Here is a 17,563-nt window from a genome sequence, read left to right on the forward strand (position 1 = left end):
ACACAGATTCCTACGCGTTGTAAGACCATGATTCCATGAAAGATGAAAGAGTGAAAATTCCTAGTTCAGCTCACTTAACTCATCATTTTAAAATCTTGTTTTAATTATAGTGTAGAGGTTTGTATCGTATTGAAAACCTATAAGATTATTAGAAGATTTTAATGGATTAGAGGAGATAAAAATTATTTCTACGAAGAGTGTACAAATAGAGGTGAAAAATGGGATAGGAATGTATCAAATAATAATAAGAGTTCTATTACATGTAATTTCAAATTTTACTCATTTACTTTTACTTCATGATGTGGCAAATAATGATATGATATTTTTATTATGTGAGTCCCAGAAAAAGTGTCTATATCAAATATTCGTGAGAATACGTACAAGTTGGGAGTATATGTAGTATTTTTCTAATAATAATAATAATTTTGAGATCAACCCTAGTTAAATTGGCCAAATACAGTTTGTTTGATAACCAACACAGATTCAAATTTAAATTTTTTTGAATTGTCTATTGGCCTTATTGATTTGAACTAATCAGCTATAAACAATCTAGGCATTTCTAACTATGGTCACAAAAGTCTGACATCAAAGTTTCTCATAAATCTAAATTAATCTTTAATGTTGTCAGCTTAAGATAATTAATAAGGACAAACTCTAGCTAAGTTGGTAAAATAATTGACTTAATTAATAATCACATGATTCTAAATCCATTTCCAACTCTTAGTGAGAGTTGTTTGGCCTTTGTGGTTTGAGGCAATCAAGTATAAAAGAGTTCCTTTAAAAAGGAAGAAAAAGAAAAAAAATATATATAAGAGTTGTTTGGTTTTCTTGTATAAGTTTAAGTTAGCGTTATAGAAGAAAAACAACACAAAGATTAATTAAGCATGTACATACTATGCATGGTTTGAGGTTAATTAGGAACAATTTAGGATGGGTTAGAATAATGAAAACAGAATTAGAGTGATTAATTAACGTAGGTAAGGTTGCGTCCAATGATACATACACCTTAATTAATTAATTGTTGGTGGTGGTGGTGTTTCCTGAAACGATGGAAACGTACGTACAAATGAAAGAGAAAAGAAGCACGGCGGCCATTTCCAATGACCTAAAAGCAAATCCAGATCTCCGTGAATTAATTTAAGTAGAGAATTATCATGATTAGTTATTATATTATATATTAGAACAATTATTATTATGGGTGCGTGGCCCCTCCATGAATCCTCTCATCATCTCCCTAGCTCTGGGTGCAATGGGAACAGTTCTAGTGTCCTATCCCCCTCCTCTCTCCGACAGCAAGACGATCTCTTCTCCTCCATTTCTAAGAACTCATACGCCCATGATCTACATCTTCTCTTCTTTGGACTTTCTTCCTCCACAATGAGGTCGAAGGGAAGTGTAGGCGGCGGTGTTGTGGGGGTGTGATTGAGGCCGCCGCCGGCGGCGAGGAGAGCGGTGTTCCTTTTCTGCTTCTGCCTCTCGCGCGCTTTGTGGTTTTGAAACCAGTAGAACACATTCTTGCCTTCTATCTTCCCGTACTTGCTAAGCTGCGCCGTGATTTGCTCGATTTGTTGGGCGTTCGGCGTTCTCATCCCCCCTCTGTACAGCATTTCCAGAATCCCTATCTGTTCCTGCGTCGGATTCCACCGAGTTCCGCCCGGATGCGTCTCCACCGCCGCCGTCGCCTGAGTTCAATTCATTCAAAGAAACACAAAGGATTATATTATATTATATTACTGTTGCATGTTACATTATTGTACAAACAAAAGGGATATATATAATTGAGTTAACGGACCTGAGGGGAGTCTTTCTTTGTTTCCGGTGATCCCAACTTGGTAGGGCTACTACTTTCGGGTCTAATGAAGCTCTTGAGATCGAAAACCGGCGGCGAGATGGTGATTGCGCCGCCGTCTACGGCGAGCTTGGGAGCAAGTGGCCGCAAACGCTTGCAGCCAAGGGATAGCGATGTGGCTGCATTATCGTGATCAAACATCAATCCACTACGTCCAAACTGATGGACCTTCATGTTAGCTAGCTAGAATTAGCTTCACTTCTTCTTATGCTTATGAAGTTATGAGGGGTTAATTTGTTAATCATCTTTCACCACAACGCCACTGATTTTATACCAGAAAAAAGACTACTGCTCAGCTCGTACTATACACCGTACTTAATTATCACGTAGGCCATGGAACTTCAACTCAATATAAGCACGAAAATGACAGCGACCTGTCTTTAAGGGGTAAAACTCTCGTCATATAATGTGTCTTGATTTTATTGGAAGAGGAAGAAAAATGAATAAAAAGTGTGACTTATTATACTTTTTTTTATGAATCAATCAGAATATGTCATGTCGGCCGAGAGTAAAAAGTGAGAGTGCATGTAATGCAATATAGTATTATTGGTATAAGAAATGGGTTTTGAAAGTGCAATTCCTGTTTATTTGTAAATGGAGTTTAATTGTTTAGTGGGAAATGAGTGTAAGGAATTGAGAATAAACTGCAAGCATTGTTGCAGAGAAAGATGAAAAATATATATTGCATATAAGTTGTGTATTGAAAGAAGAATACAATGTGTGTATATATATACAACTAAGCTAACGGTAGGAAAAGTGAGAAAGGTAAGAGAACCAATCATCTAGGAATTTACCTAAACTATGATCCTAGGAATATGGAAATAATTATGAATACATATATAAAATATTCTAGAAGATATATGTAATATAAATATAGATATTATTTTTCTTCACTCCCCCTCAAGCTCAAGGGTGGTACATGAGCTTGGAAGTAATGGCGTTGAATGTTTGAGGGAGGAGGCCCTTTGTGAAGATGTCGGCGAGTTGTTGATTAGATGGAACGAAAGTGGTGCGTAGTGTACCAGAAGAAATCTTTTCTCGAACGAAATGACAATCAATTTCGACATGCTTGGTTCGTTCATGGAAGACGGGATTGTTGGCAATGTGGAGAGATGCTTGATTGTCACAATGTAAATGTGCAGGATGAGCTGGTATATCTAGTTCGGATAAGAGTAGTTGGAGCCATGTAATTTCACTTGCTGCACTTGCCATGGCACGATATTCAGCTTCAGCAGAGGATCGAGAAACTGTGGTTTGCTTCTTTGTTCGCCAGGATAGCGGACTTGTTCCTAGGAAAGTACAATATCCTGTAGTTGAGCGTCGTGTGGTTGGACAAGAGGCCCAGTCAGCATCACAATATGCATGTAATTTTAAGGAGTTATTCGTGGATAATATGATACCACGAGCAGGAGACATTTTGAGATAACGCACAACTCGAAGAGCAGCGTGCCAATGTGTGTCACGTGGTGCGGACATGAATTGAGAAAGAAGATTGACTGCATAAGTGATATCTGGTCGAGTGACCGTAAGGTAGAGCAGACGACCAATCAATCTTCTATATATGGAGGGGTCAGTAAGAGGTTCACCAGTATCAGGAGTGAGTTGGTGGTTAACCTCTATGGGAGTTGAGGCGGGTTTGCAAGCTAATAGGCCAGTATCGGAGAGAATCTCAAGAGTATACTTCCGTTGATTTAGGAAGATTCCAAGAGAGGATCGTGCAACTTCTATTCCAAGGAAGTATTTTAATGGACCCAAGTCTTTGAGCTGGAATTGTTGTGCAAGGTAACGTTTGAGGATAGTAATGATAGTCGGATCATTCCCTGTAATTACAATATCATCAACATAAACAAGCAATATGGTTAGAAAATGACCTCGTCTATAAGTGAACATGGAATAATCTGCTTTAGATTGTGTGAAGCCAGCATTAGTGAGGGATGTGGAGAAAGTTGTGAACCAAGATCGGGATGCTTGTTTAAGCCCATAAAGAGATTTGTGGAGACGACAAACGCGATTCTCCCCCTTTCGCCCAAAACCGGGAGGGACCTGCATATAGACTTCTTCATGAAGAGTGCCATGAAGAAAGGCATTTGAGACATCAAGTTGATGGGTAGCCCATCTTTGTGCAGCTGCGATGCTTAGAACTGTACGAACGGTGACAAGCTTAGTGACAGGGGCAAAGACATCAGTGAAGTCCAACCCTTCAAGTTGAGAGTATCCTTTGGCGACTAGGCGAGCTTTGTATCGCTCTACAGAACCATCAGGGTTATATTTAATACGGTAAACCCATCGACAACCAATAGCAGACTTACCAGGTGGTAGAGTGGTTAAAGACCAAGTGTGATTGGCTTCTAGAGCACGAATTTCTTCTTCCATGGCTTGTTGCCATTTAGGGTCTTTTTGTGCAGCTGAGAAGGAAGAGGGTTCGATTTCTTTAGAAATGTTGTTTATGAAGCAGATGTGGTCTTCAGTGTATGGTTTAAAGTTGAGAAAGTTGGAGATGGGATATTTTGTGGATGTGGTCATGTTGCATTGGTAGTCAGAGAGGTAACTAGGAGGCTTTCGTTGCCTTTGAGATCGTTGTTGGATAGGTTGCACTTGCGTGGGGATGGGTGGGTTAAGCATAGGAGAATTAACCTCAGGTGGAGGATTTTCTGGTAAGGTAGGTATGTGAGGAGTGGCATTAGAATTCTTAGGAATAGGTGAAGTAGTTGGAGTACCATGTGCTTCAATGGGTGGTATGGGGTTTTCAGGAAGAGGTTTGGTAATTGGGGTATTGTGTGTTTCAATGGATGGTATGGGTAAAGGCAATATAGGGGTGAGTGTTGATTGATCAAATAAATTAGGATCATTTTTAAAAGGAAAAATAGTTTCATAGAAGACAACATCGCGACTTACCAAAATTTTCTGAGAGTCAAGATCATATAACCTGTAAGCTTTTTGACCTTGAGGGTAGCCAAGAAAAATGCAACGCTTGGCCCTAGGATTGAACTTATTAGGATGATATTGTATAGTAGAAGCATAACACAAGCAACCAAAAGTACGTAAAATGGTGAAATCAGGAGAACAACCAAAAAGAATTTCAAAAGGAGTTTTATTTTGTAAGTTTGGGGTAGGGGTACGGTTGATAATGTAAGTAGCGGTTAAAACACAATCACCCCAAAATTTGAGGGGTAGGCCCGCTTGGAAGCGTAAAGCACGTGCCACATTAAGGAGATGGCGATGCTTGCGTTCGACAACCCCATTTTGTTGAGGTGTCCCAGGACAACTAAGTTGTTGTAAAATACCATTTTGAAGTAAGATGTTTTGAAAATCAGTTTGTGTAAATTCAGAGCCATTGTCACAACGAAAAGTTTTAACACATGTGTTGAAATGGTTTTTTACATATGATAAAAAACGAACAAGTAATAAGAAAGCATCAGATTTATATTTCATTAAAAATGTCCATGTTGCCCTAGAAAAATCATCAACGATAGTTAAGAAATAATGATGTCCAGTACGAGTTGGAGTAGAATATTTACCCCAAATATCAACATGAATCAAATCAAAGCAAGCAGAAGTAGAAGTATGACTAATAGGAAAAGATAAACGTGTCTGTTTGGAAATGTGACAAACATCACAAGGATCTTGAAAATCAGAACAACCCAAAATAGAAATTAAGTGTTTAAAAACAGAATGTGACGGATGACCAAATCTAGCATGCCATGTATTAGGTGTAATGGTGAGTAATGCAGCGGGGTGTGGTGGAGAACTAAAAAAGTATAAACCATTGCGTTCATGGCCCCGACCAATCTCCGTCTTCGTTGAAAGGTCCTGAAACACACAATAATTAGGGAAAAAAATAACGGTACAATTGGAATCTTTAGCCAATTTTTGTACAGATAATAAGTTAAATTTAAAAGTCGGGACATATAAAACATCAAGTAAAACAACAGTCGAAGATAGGCGAGCATTACCAACACCATGGACCGGAATAGTAACACCATTTGGAACAGATATATTAGTCACCATATTATTAGGCATAGATAAATTATTTAAAATAGATGGGTTAAAACAGACATGATCAGTAGCACCTGTGTCAATGACCCATTCATTGGAAAAATTAAAAATAGAAGTTAGAGCAATAGACTTACCAACAAGGTTTGCTTTAGGCTCTTTTACCTCTCGTAAAAGTCGAAGTAATTGCTGAATGGAATCGGAAGAGATCTCTGACGAAGTTGATGGTGTCCCCATAGGTTGGCTATTTGTATTACCTTTTTTGTAAAATTTGTGTCCAGGGGGATATCCATGCAGCTTGTAACAAGATTGTTGTGTATGGCCAGGGATCCCACAGTGTGCACACTTTGTCCGAGATCGATTGTTGTTAGAACGAGAAGTGGAAGCAGATGTATGGATATTGCTCGCAGATGATAGGTTGGCAGCAGCAACAAATTGTGGATGTTGTGTGTTTGTAGCTTGAAGAGCAGAATGTTCTGTAGAATGTCCACCATTACCACTTTGTATACGTTGGGATTCATCCTGTAGCAGTAAGTTGTATGCATTTTTCACAGTGGGAAGAATGTTGTTGAGCAGCAATTGACTCCGTGGTTGAGCAAAAGTTTCTCGAAGTCCCATGAGAAACTGCATCAACCGGCGGCGTTCAATTTGTGCAATGTAGTCATGTCGAGCAGAGCATGAACATTTAGGAGGAGGATCTAACAGATTTAATTCATCCCACAGGGCACTCAACTGATTGTGGTAATCTGCAATGGACGCATCTTTTTGGTAACAAGTTGCAATGCGTTTCTCAATATCATAGATACGAGGTCCATTTGATGTAAAGAAACGATCTTTTAAATCTGTCCAAACTGAGGCAGCATCTGGGGCATATAAAACTGTGTGTGAAAGGGATGGATGTATAGAATTAAGGAGCCAAGACATCACCATATTGTTTACGCGGTGCCAACGAGCATGATCGGGATGGGTAGAGTCTGGCATGGGAAGGGAGCCATCAACAAAACAGAATTTATTGCGGCCTTTCAATGCCATCGTGATTGCCCGAGCCCATGGATTGTAGTTTTCAATGCCGGTAAGAATGTTTCCAACGAGAGTGGCGCCTGTACCATCAGAAGAATGTAGATAATAGGGATTCTCCGCATCAAAAGGAACAACATGGTGTTGTGATTGCTTAGCAGAGGTTGAGTCTTCATGGGTATTAATGGTGGTGATGGGATTTGTGTGTTGGTTTGAAGAATCTGAAGGAGTGGTCATTGGCGTGAAGTGATGAGGCCAAAAGAGAGCAGCAGAAAAACAAATTATTAGGGAAAAAAAATTGCTCTGATACCATGTAAGGAATTGAGAATAAACTGCAAGCATTGTTGCAGAGAAAGATGAAAAATATATATTGCATATAAGTTGTGTATTGAAAGAAGAATACAATGTGTGTATATATATACAACTAAGCTAACGGTAGGAAAAGTGAGAAAGGTAAGAGAACCAATCATCTAGGAATTTACCTAAACTATGATCCTAGGAATATGGAAATAATTATGAATACATATATAAAATATTCTAGAAGATATATGTAATATAAATATAGATATTATTTTTCTTCAATGAGTGGGTGAGTAGCTAAGAACCAAGACCAAATGATGAGGAGAGGTTGACTTATGATTTCCATTGTTAGAAAGTGGGGAAAAAGTGATCCTGGTGATCTGATATGATAAAGATGGTGTAGCTAGCTGGGGAAAAGCTAAGGGGGATAAGCTGAGTGTGTGGAATAATGTATAATTGTATGAACGTAGAAGAGCGTGTGGGTGAATGAATGGATTTGGCTATGCCGCAGTCCAATCATGGAGTACAACTACGAGTAGTAGTGTTAGTTCCAATTGATTTTCAAATTTGTTCTTTTCCTCGCTTTGATGATCATGATAATCTGCTCTCTTTGCGCGCTTTTCGGTGGCTCGTGGAGTCTTGGCCCTATTGCTTTCTTTATTTGAATATATGATTTCACTAAAGTCTGCGTTATGGTCTTAGCCTGTAAAATAATTTATTTAATTTGTTTGACATATTTTTGAGAAATACAACTCATATAATACTCATATCATTTTAAAAAAAATTGAAACATCATTTGATCATTGCAGGGGATTCGAAGAAGACCATCGACAGACCATCATTTGATTATTCAATATATTCATAATTTTTAAAAAATTATAAAGGTTAAAAGTAGTATATATTAAACTAAATAATTTGATTTAATTAATAAGCAAACTCTTACTCTGCAAGTGTAAGATTCAATTTTCTTTATTTTGGAACCGTTTACTCCGATTTTCAAAATACTACAACATCACCAGCTCACTTTACCCCATGCATGTTTGAATGCAACATATTTGCATCATTCAATCACATGCTAACATCACCGAAAATCTAATGTTTTCGAGTTTTATAGTCAAAAAGCACATTTTGGCATTTATATGTATATATAACTGGCATTGGTTGTATTTAATTAAATGGATTTATTATCTGCTATCGGGTCCGACAATAACATAGCACCAACCTGAATGATGGCTATGCAACGCAAAATAGTTTATCTGTAACATACGGCATATTATGGTCATGTTTGGTAAATAATTGTTAGTTGATAGTTATTAGGTGATTGTGTTAATTAGATGGTATAACATTAGCTGTTGTAGAAAATTGTTTGATAAATTAGTTGTAAGCTGATAGCTGTTTGGTATAATTTCTTTTCTGAAAAAAGTTAATTGAAAAAGTTAGTTGGAGTAACTTTTTGAATTTTAGCATTTTAGAGTTGCAAAAAGATAATTAACTAAGCACTTATATTGATATTTTAACTAAATTAAACAATTAAAAGTGATCAAATAAACTAAAATTGATCAATAAGTCAATTTTTTACCAAAGAGGGCCTATATATTTATATATATATGGCAAGCATGCATGCAGTTGCTTTACACACACACATACTTATATTAATTTTAATTTGATTTTCGTTTGGTATCACTGTATAGTAGCATGAGGTTATGAGATCAAGAATAGGAAAAAGGTCCGAAATTCAAAATGTATAATAGAGTAGTCATCATAGACAAAGACTTCTCATAATGGATAAAATTGGATTAGTATTTTAATTTGGGGGATCTATTAAGGTTATTTTTTTATGGTAATATTTGGATTGTTAAGGATGACAGTTCAAAAGTTGTTTTGTCTTTACAACACCAGGCCAGAATGCCAGATGAAGCAATATCAAAAACGATTTTGGAGGTAATAGTAAACACTGCATTATAATTGACCACAATGTCTTATCAACTATCCCGTATTTTAACTTAATTAAGATGTATTTGTTACATAAAGCAACCCACACATTAAAGTTGTGAAATTTATATATATTATTTCCATCATATATGTATTTGATAGAGTAAATTAGATATAGGGGCTAGGTGAAAACAAGATTACAGTTTAAAGTTACGTAACAAAAAAATAGAATATATAGAGAATGGAACACGTTAAATGTTGTTAGCAAGGAGACCCATTAATTGAGCAATGATCAATATTCAATATTTTATCGATTAATGTTACAAAACATGATTTATCCATATACACCCACTTGAGTCGGAAATACGAAGAATATTAATTAATGTTGGTAGCATAGTGTTAAGTGAAAAAACATTAGTGGAAAGGCAAGGATTAGACGGGGAATTGTCGGTCAAATGAAAAGGTTTGTGGAAGTATATGATGGGAAGGGCGGCATGATGAGGTGGATCCCATCCAGTGCAGTGGATGAAACGGTGGAAATCCGTCATGATGGCCGGGAGGACGACGCCATCATTTTTCCACGTGTCTCTCCATCGGCCCATCGCCGCCGTGATCTGCTACAAGTACGTCATCGTCGTCCGACATATATTCCACTCCTTCTGGTAGCTAGCTAGCTTACACAGATCAGAGAGGACATGATCATCGATCATCACCCTCAACTATCGGAACCTTAGCTTCAATCATTATTAGGTTAGATGCTCTCTAGCTATGAACCTGTGATTCCATCTCACACGTACGTAAGGCCATGCACTCACCCACTGCACTGACACAATAATTGTATCACTTTTATTATTATTATTATTGAGTATATATATAATATAAATGTACAAAATTGAACTACTATTAGTCTTTTAATTTATTGAAACAAATAATTTGTATTAGGGTCCGTTTGGAAAGCAGGAAAATGACTTCTGGAAAATGTTTTCTGGAAAATGAGTCATTTTCCGGAAAATATTTTCCTTTCCAGTGTTTGGTTACATTCTGGAAAATTGTTTTTGTGTGTTTGGTTCATTTTCTGGAAAATGAGTAGAATTGTATAATTAAACATTTTAATTATTTTATTTAGAATATTACAACATGTATAATAATATATAATAATATAATAATAATTTTAAATATAATAAAAAAAATAACTAATAATATATCAAAAATATTATGGTGGTGGTGGTGTTATTTGTTATATAATAATAATAATAATAATAATAATAATAATAATAATAATAATAATAATAATAATAATAATGGTGGCGACGATGGTGGTTGCGGTGGTATAGTCGTGGTGGTGGTGGCGGCGACGGTGGTTGCGGTGGTATGGTGGTGGTGGCGGCGGCGGCGGTGGTGGTAGTGGCGACGACGGTGGTTGCGGTGGTATAGTGGTGGTGGTGGTGGCGGCGACGGTGGTTGCGGTGGTATGGTGGTGGTGGTGGCGGCGGTGGTATGGTCGTGGTGGTGGCGGCGGTGGTGTGATGCTGCTGGTGGTGGTTGCGGTGGTATGGTGGTGGTGGCGGCAACGGTGGTATGGTGGTGGTGGTTGCGGTGGTATGGTGGTGGTAGTGGCGGCGGCGGTGGTGGTAGTGGTGGTGGTAGCGACGACGGTGGTTGCGGTGGTATAGTGGTGGCGGCGACGGTGGTTGCGGTGGTACGGTGGTGGTGGTGGCGGCGGCAGTATGGTCGTGGTGGTGGTGGCGGCGGTGTGATGCTGGTGGTGGTGGTGGTGGCGGCAACGGTGGTATGGTGGTGGTGGTGGCGGCGACAGTGGTTGCGGTGGTATGGTGGTGGTGGCGGCGGCGACGACGGTGGTAGTGGTGGTGGTGGCGACGACGGTGATTTCGGTGGTGGTGGCGGCGACGGTGATTGAGGTGGTATTGTGTGGTGGTGGTGGTATGGTGTTGATGATGGTGTGATGTTGGTGTAAAAGTTGGAAAATGACTTCCCCTCAAAAAAAGGGGAAGTCATTTTCCTCCAAAACAAGCCTATTTTCCAAAGTCAACGGAAAATGATTTCCGTTGACTTGATTTTCCAGGCACATCCAAACAGTGAAAACTTGGAAAATGATTTCCAGAACTCATTTTCCAAGTTTCCAAACACACCCTTAGTGTATTACTTAAACTTATTACAAAGTAATCAACTGGTACAGATCAATTTATATATATTTATAATGAAACATGCATGTCACATTAGCTAATTAAAACCTCTAATATGAACAAACTTGACAGCATGATCAAACATCACAAATAATAAAACAAATAGTACGGGCACACCCTACTAGCCTTACATCATTGTGATCATTTTGTTCGGTTAAAGTTATAAGACAGTGTTTATCCCGTACACATTATTAGATAGTAACTGCAATTTCTTTCAACACGAAATAACCTTTCGTTTCTGCACCTTAGTTATAGTTTTGTTAGCAAAAAATTTAAAAATGATAGAGATCGAAATTAAAGGATGATTAGTAGTACGTGATCCCTTTAGTGAACAAACCAAATAACACAATATATAGGATCAAAATATAATGTGGACATACATATAGGTATATATAAAGTCAAGACTTTTATCATGCATTTAGATCTTACACTATAAGCAAAGGTTTTAGATTATTTAAAGGAAAATATTAAGAGAGAAATTAAAATAAGGGTAATGTCATGGGAGAGAAAGTGGGTGCAAAGGGAGCAAGGAAAAGGATTTGTTAGGAGGGGTGTAAATGGATGACAGTCGTCCAACACACAATTAGGGAGTACATGAATTGATGCCACTGAAACAACCTTTTCCATTAACAAACTTTACTTTAATTTTTTTCCCTTTCCTTTTACTTTCATTTTCATTTTATTCCTCCTCCTTTGCTAGCTTTTGCTGGTTTGGTTAGGTTTCATCATGCCTTTATGCTCCTTTTTAGCTCCCTTTTTAAGCAACGTTTTGTTGTTGCTCTACATCCCAATATCCCACTTCTACATATATTCTTTTAAATATATAATTACAAAGTATAAAAATATAATCGAGTAATATCATGACATATTGATAGTACGTGTTAACATGTGCATTGCACAGAAACAATCAAATTCAATTTTTTTGTTGTCCATTCCTACGACTTTGCAACTAATGGCGTGTTCATTCATATGTAAAAGGGTGCAGTGTACTGAATAAACACGTATCACTTTTATATAATAACTTGCAAACAACACAATAGAGGTAAAACGCACTATAAAAACTATATGCAATGAGCTTGACTAAAAGGATTTTGACAATAATCAACTCATGACTTTTTTATACGAGAATGATGACCTATTCACCTGTGATCTTTATAATTGACTTCGTGATTTTTAAAGTCCAAATGTCTCATTCTTTAGCTTTCTTTTCCACTATTAATCCAAGCTCCATATTCAATTCTTTTGTCATGCTAGTGAGCCCAAAAGCTTACTTCATTTTCATGACTAGAGACAATATCGAAAAATGTTCATTGGAATGGTTAATAATGACCATTTTCGTGCACTTTAGTTTCCCGCCACAAAACATACAAATTTGTTTGGAGATTTTAATTTTTAAAGCTCATAGCTTTATGCAGGTGCATCCGTGTTAACCCATGTATTTCAATTCATTTGGTTGCTCAATCATTTGTTTCTGTTTATTAATTGCTCCAATTCTAATGAATGGTTCCCTACGAGTTCAAATATAAGATTTAAAATCTAAACTGTTCTAATGGTAGAAAACACCTTTAAGCCAATACTATACTCATTATGCTATCACGAATGTTTGTTATTATGAGCATATTTTAACATTGTTATATGTTCATAATATGTGAGTTGTTAGTAATTAAACTGAAGTTACATAATATGTTAATTGCAAAGTACTCCGTATATAATATACTTACTGCAAATGCATGACATGGATCAATGTTCATAATACACACGGTGGATCCTGATTCACAGTACAATAAATTTTCTAAAGAATGATATTCTCCATTCTTAAAGAATAATAAAATTTCTAGCCCACTAAAGACCTTGTGGTCTACTGGTACTAAGTTGCTGCTTATGTAGGAGGTTGTAGGTTCAAACCTCAGGAAAAATAATTATTACCAAATATACTGCATTGTAACTGAGTCAGTTGTATTAAAAAAAAAAAAAATTCCCGGCCCCATTCTTATTTCCTAAAAATCTTTCCCATCCCCCATTATTGGAGCAAGAAATCAAGTCCTTTGGAACCAGAGGAGACTTGAGGGGTGATCACTATAATTTAAACAAATATGGGGCACCTCAAAGAAAATAAGAAATTTAGGCGGGAGAGCCCCTCCATCGGAACGGCACCGTTTTCGATACGAGTACTTGAGTTCAACAGTTCATCTTCAAATCTTCTGGTCGACCTGAAGGCGGCGTTCCATTCCGGCGGCCTCCACCGTTTTCCGTTAACCTTTTAGCGCTCTCCGGCAGCGCACAAGTGCAATTATGCATTGCGAATATGTCTCCTAGGACATGCTCGCCCTCGGTTTATGCACGCCCAATGATACTGCTTAGTTTCGTGAATTCCTGAGCTTTCATCCACAGGGCATGGAGGTAAGACTACCAGCTTTGCCCTAGCGATGTCGTGTTGCAATTTTCTGAAAAATTTTATGTATATTAGAAACTACCGCCTTAGTCCTATCACTTAAACCAAACAGCATCAGAAGTTTGTGTTGATTCTGTCATGGAACTATGCATACATACAATCTACATTCTAAAACTTAATCTGTAATGATTATCAGAAAGCAAATTATCTGCTAATGTGCGCTTCTGATTAATTAAATTGGTTGCATCCAGCTTCTTGTTTGAATAATATCGATTAAAAGTTACACTGGACATCAGATGCCTTAAACTGAAGCTTTGTAGTTGATCAGAAGTTCTGGTGATTAGGAGGATATGTTTTGAGTTTGTTGATATTTAACACTTAAATCTAAGACTAAGAGGCATGTTGGTACTGCTTTTCCTATGTATATTCTCATGTTAGTATCTGTTACTGTGACTTCTAAATATATCTTCAAGTTGTAAACAGTTTGTTGTTGATGTGCTCTGGTGTGGGCATTACCAAAGATGAATTGACTATGCATTTCTAATGCCCTTGGTATTGAGTGCAGTAACCCTGAAACCAAATGAGCTAAATAAAAACTGTCTCTACTGAGAATACACTATCAAGAACATTTTCTAGTCCATAATTTGGAAGTAATCAAGTTGAAGTTTTTCCACTTCTAAACACCTCTTGAATGGTTAGGGAGATATATGTTGCCATGAAACTCCATTCGATGGTTGGGTTGCAGTCCCATGTTAGCTAAGATTTTGGAGCTTTATACAATGTGTAGAACTTTGCATTTTATAGAATTTTTTCAAGTGTAATATCTGAGTGGGGATCATTATCTGCCATGGAGGTTCAACATGATCAATTAAGGAATTGTTGATAATCCTAAACCTCCACTATGACCTGCCCAAAACCATTTGTAAAGCACCCTTTTTGGAGGTTCAATATGATCAGTTAAGAAATTGTTGATAATCCTAAACCTCTACTATGACCTGCCCAAAACCATTTGTAAAGCACCCTTATGGAGGTTCAATATGATCAGCTAAGGAATTGTTGATAATCGTAAACCTCCACTAGGACCTGCCGGAAGCCATTTGTAAAGCACCCTTGTAAGCCTTGAAGGCTAGTTTTGCATTCGACAAGATTATTTGTACCATGTACAAGGCTAACAGCATAAGCATATATACTGTAAATATATATTGGAATACGTTCCTCATCACAGTGACCAGGGTTGCCCTTACCCTTAGATGCCTTGTTCCACATCTCAATTTCATCCAACCCCTGCTGTAGCTTCCACTGAGCTCTACATTTGTTTAGTCTAATTTTGTAACTTGCTACTTTCATCAGCATATTTGGCTAAAATCTCTGAACTATTTAAGGTAGGAATCTTCAGGTGAACCAAGTCTGTTGTCCAATATAATTAATAACCATCACTCAGGATGTTTTTCAATTCCATATTCCGATGTTCATGTCATTGTAATTTTTGCTCTTGGCATGGAGATTTGAATTTTAAGATAGTTAATACTATGGACTATGGAGTACTATGCTTGGGCCATTTTTGTCGAGTCTTCTGGTTCTTCTCTTGACAAATGATCAAGATTGCAAATGGAACCTGATGCAATGTGGTATACTGGGCCTTATTTGTTTAAATACACCAGTGACACCACATGTAATCTTGAAAGGGGATTGACAGATAACCAGCATCAAACACTCCTGTCCATTTACTAACCATATGTGGTTTTGGTTGGTTGAAGATTCGAATCAGTTGCAAACAAGGCTAAAAAATTCACCAGTTTCTCATTGTGTTTTTGTTGTTTAGGACATCTTTCTGTCAATTCTGGCATCTTGAAGACTGAGAGAAACCCACTGTATCACACCAGAGTCTCATGTGTCACAGTAAGTGAGCATTTGCTGACCAAATTTTATACTATTATATTTTTGTTGCAAATCAAACTTTGAAGATGCGATGATTTTTCCTGTTGATTGATTATAACATAATAGCTGTAGTAGGTGGACTACTGTGAAAGCTTGTATACTCCACTCCTATCACCTTCCAAATACTGTGAGGTGCAAAACATGCTGCAACATGGCTAGCTTATGAAGAAATTCACTTCCATTATAAAATCAGTGTTTGGTTTATAACCCACCCCAGGACTCCAAGTGATACAACTCTTCTTAATCCATTAGCTTCGGACAATTGGTAAGCAGATTCTTACTGCAGCTGTGAATGCGACATAATAATTCTGGTAAAATCTTTTAATCAGATGCTCAAACTTTTAATAATTAACGTGTCTTGTCTTTAACTGCAAGTCATGTGAACTCTAGTGACAAAAAGTAAATTTTGTTATAAAAGTATTAAAGTTAAAATTGTCACGAAATTTATAAGTTTTGGCATGTTTCATGTATCATTAGGCTATCTTGATGAGCATGCTAGCAAGTAGCAATCATATCATATATCTACTACTAAAGCAACATTATTGATGCCATTTTTAACTTCCCAACATTACTCTCCATGTCTCTTAGTGCAACAGCTTTATCATGTTTCTTTAATCATCAAGAATATGTGTCTAGCTATTAGTAACATATGACTGTCTTGATTGCTGAATATAATCTAGTTTGGCATGCCTCTCCAAGAGCACGTGATGATGAGAACATTCCAATTAATCACTTGCCACTTTTCTTTGACTAATTAACCATGCTATGTCTCTACATGTGATTTAATTTTACCTTATTAGCTGGAAAATTCAGTGAAATAAAAAATTTTCAATAAAAAAATGTTGAAATATAATGTATGTCATTGACTATGTATGAGATTTTATATAAGAGGATTTAACATTAATTAGCAAAAAAAAAAAAATAATAAAATCCAAGTTAATCAATATAGAATGTGATGAGACTTTTCGCGAATTATTATATACTCCTCACATCATTTGAAGTATTTTGTAATGTTTTAAGGGATATAGTACATGTACTTCATATTAATTAAATGAAAATTTTGAATGGTTCAAGTGCAATTATACTTTTATTATCGTATTCTTAAATAGTTAGGTAAGAATTAAAACTTAATAATGATTATCAGAAAGTGATAATGGATAATAGGATTGTTTAAAACATGTAATTCTTTTTTCCTTTGCCATAAATGACTCAATGTGTCCTACCATAGCAATTGTAAACAAAAACCTAATTGCGCCAAACTCGGCGACCATCGTGTCCTGCAGGGAAAAAATTATTTTGTCAACGTCAAAAACTGCTGCTGCTGTCATCTTTATTAATTTCACCGTATCTATCTTAATTAAAAACTGTGTTTTGCCGACTTTTTATTCTATTGTATTTTATTTTTATTTTAGTTATTCTCTTTTTAAATAATCTTTGATTTACAAGAAAACCTGCAATCGTTATTTGAAGTGTTCACCTTGAAATATTAACCATTAAAAGACCACCAGTTGACATCTAGCTCTCACAAAGATTGAACCTGGAGTTTATAGTTACCAAGTTAACTGTTCGATCAATTTGACTGAATTGTCCCAAAAAAATATCTCTTGACAATTTGTCATTTATCAACCCACCTTGTACCGCCAACTCCCATTTTTGTTTGTTTGTTTGTTTTTTCCAGATTGTCATTATGGGTTGTAATTATCTTAATTTGACCAGACTAATACATGATTTAGCAGATAATACATAAGCAAAGACTGGCCAGCCGACCACAGTATAATTAATATATATAGCAATTAACTCCACTTGAAATGAATTATATTTGATTTTTTTGTGGCATCTTCCTCCTGCCACCCATGCACATTGCATCAGCCATAATAAAAATGGGAGCTGCCGACCAAAGCATTAGAAAATGCAGGAAAGATCTTCAAATATCTCAGC

At 36.8% G+C, this 17,563-nt stretch overlaps 2 protein-coding genes and 1 long non-coding RNA gene across 5 annotated transcripts in view; 2 read left to right on the plus strand and 1 right to left on the minus strand.

Moving 5' to 3' along the window:
- Positions 1–955: 955 nt before the first annotated feature.
- LOC109169893 (WUSCHEL-related homeobox 4-like) lies at positions 956–2,169 on the minus strand. 3 transcript variants are annotated; one of them, XM_019318792.1, is made up of 2 exons: positions 1,795–2,169; positions 956–1,678 (listed from the first exon to the last, which is right to left on the minus strand). In XM_019318792.1, the coding sequence occupies exons 1-2, from the start codon at positions 2,021–2,023 to the stop codon at positions 1,227–1,229; spliced, it is 681 nt and encodes a 226-aa protein (XP_019174337.1). In that variant the 5' UTR covers positions 2,024–2,169; the 3' UTR covers positions 956–1,226. The 3 variants fall into 3 exon arrangements, with proteins under 3 accessions (XP_019174337.1, XP_019174335.1, XP_019174336.1); XM_019318790.1 differs by having other exon boundaries at positions 956–1,682; positions 1,793–2,168; XM_019318791.1 differs by having other exon boundaries at positions 1,792–2,166.
- Positions 2,170–13,380: 11,211 nt separating this feature from the next.
- On the plus strand, positions 13,381–13,974 carry LOC109170215. The gene is made up of 2 exons (XR_002052380.1): positions 13,381–13,723; positions 13,809–13,974. It is a non-coding gene; the product is annotated as an uncharacterized LOC109170215 (long non-coding RNA).
- Positions 13,975–15,707: 1,733 nt separating this feature from the next.
- LOC109170208 (kinesin-like protein KIN-4A) overlaps positions 15,708–17,563 on the plus strand; it is a 32,304-nt gene continuing 30,448 nt past the window's right edge. The window contains exon 1 of the mRNA XM_019319211.1: positions 15,708–15,720. The gene's annotated coding sequence lies outside the window, so the exon portion shown is untranslated. The remainder of the gene's footprint in view (positions 15,721–17,563) is intronic.

The sequence above is a fragment of the Ipomoea nil genome, unplaced genomic scaffold (assembly GCF_001879475.1).
Source record: "Ipomoea nil cultivar Tokyo-kokei standard unplaced genomic scaffold, Asagao_1.1 scaffold3321, whole genome shotgun sequence".
Lineage (NCBI taxonomy): Eukaryota > Viridiplantae > Streptophyta > Magnoliopsida > Solanales > Convolvulaceae > Ipomoea > Ipomoea nil.

Excerpts from the sequence above, each read along its gene's own strand:
- LOC109169893 (XM_019318790.1), bottom strand. The coding sequence starts at position 2,023 with ATGAAGGTCCATCAGTTTGGACGTAGTGGATTGATGTTTGATCACGAT. Across the intron at positions 1,683-1,792 it reads CAAAGAAAGACTCCCCTCAG|GCGACGGCGGCGGTGGAGAC; the intron begins GTCCGTTAACTC and ends AATTGAACTCAG.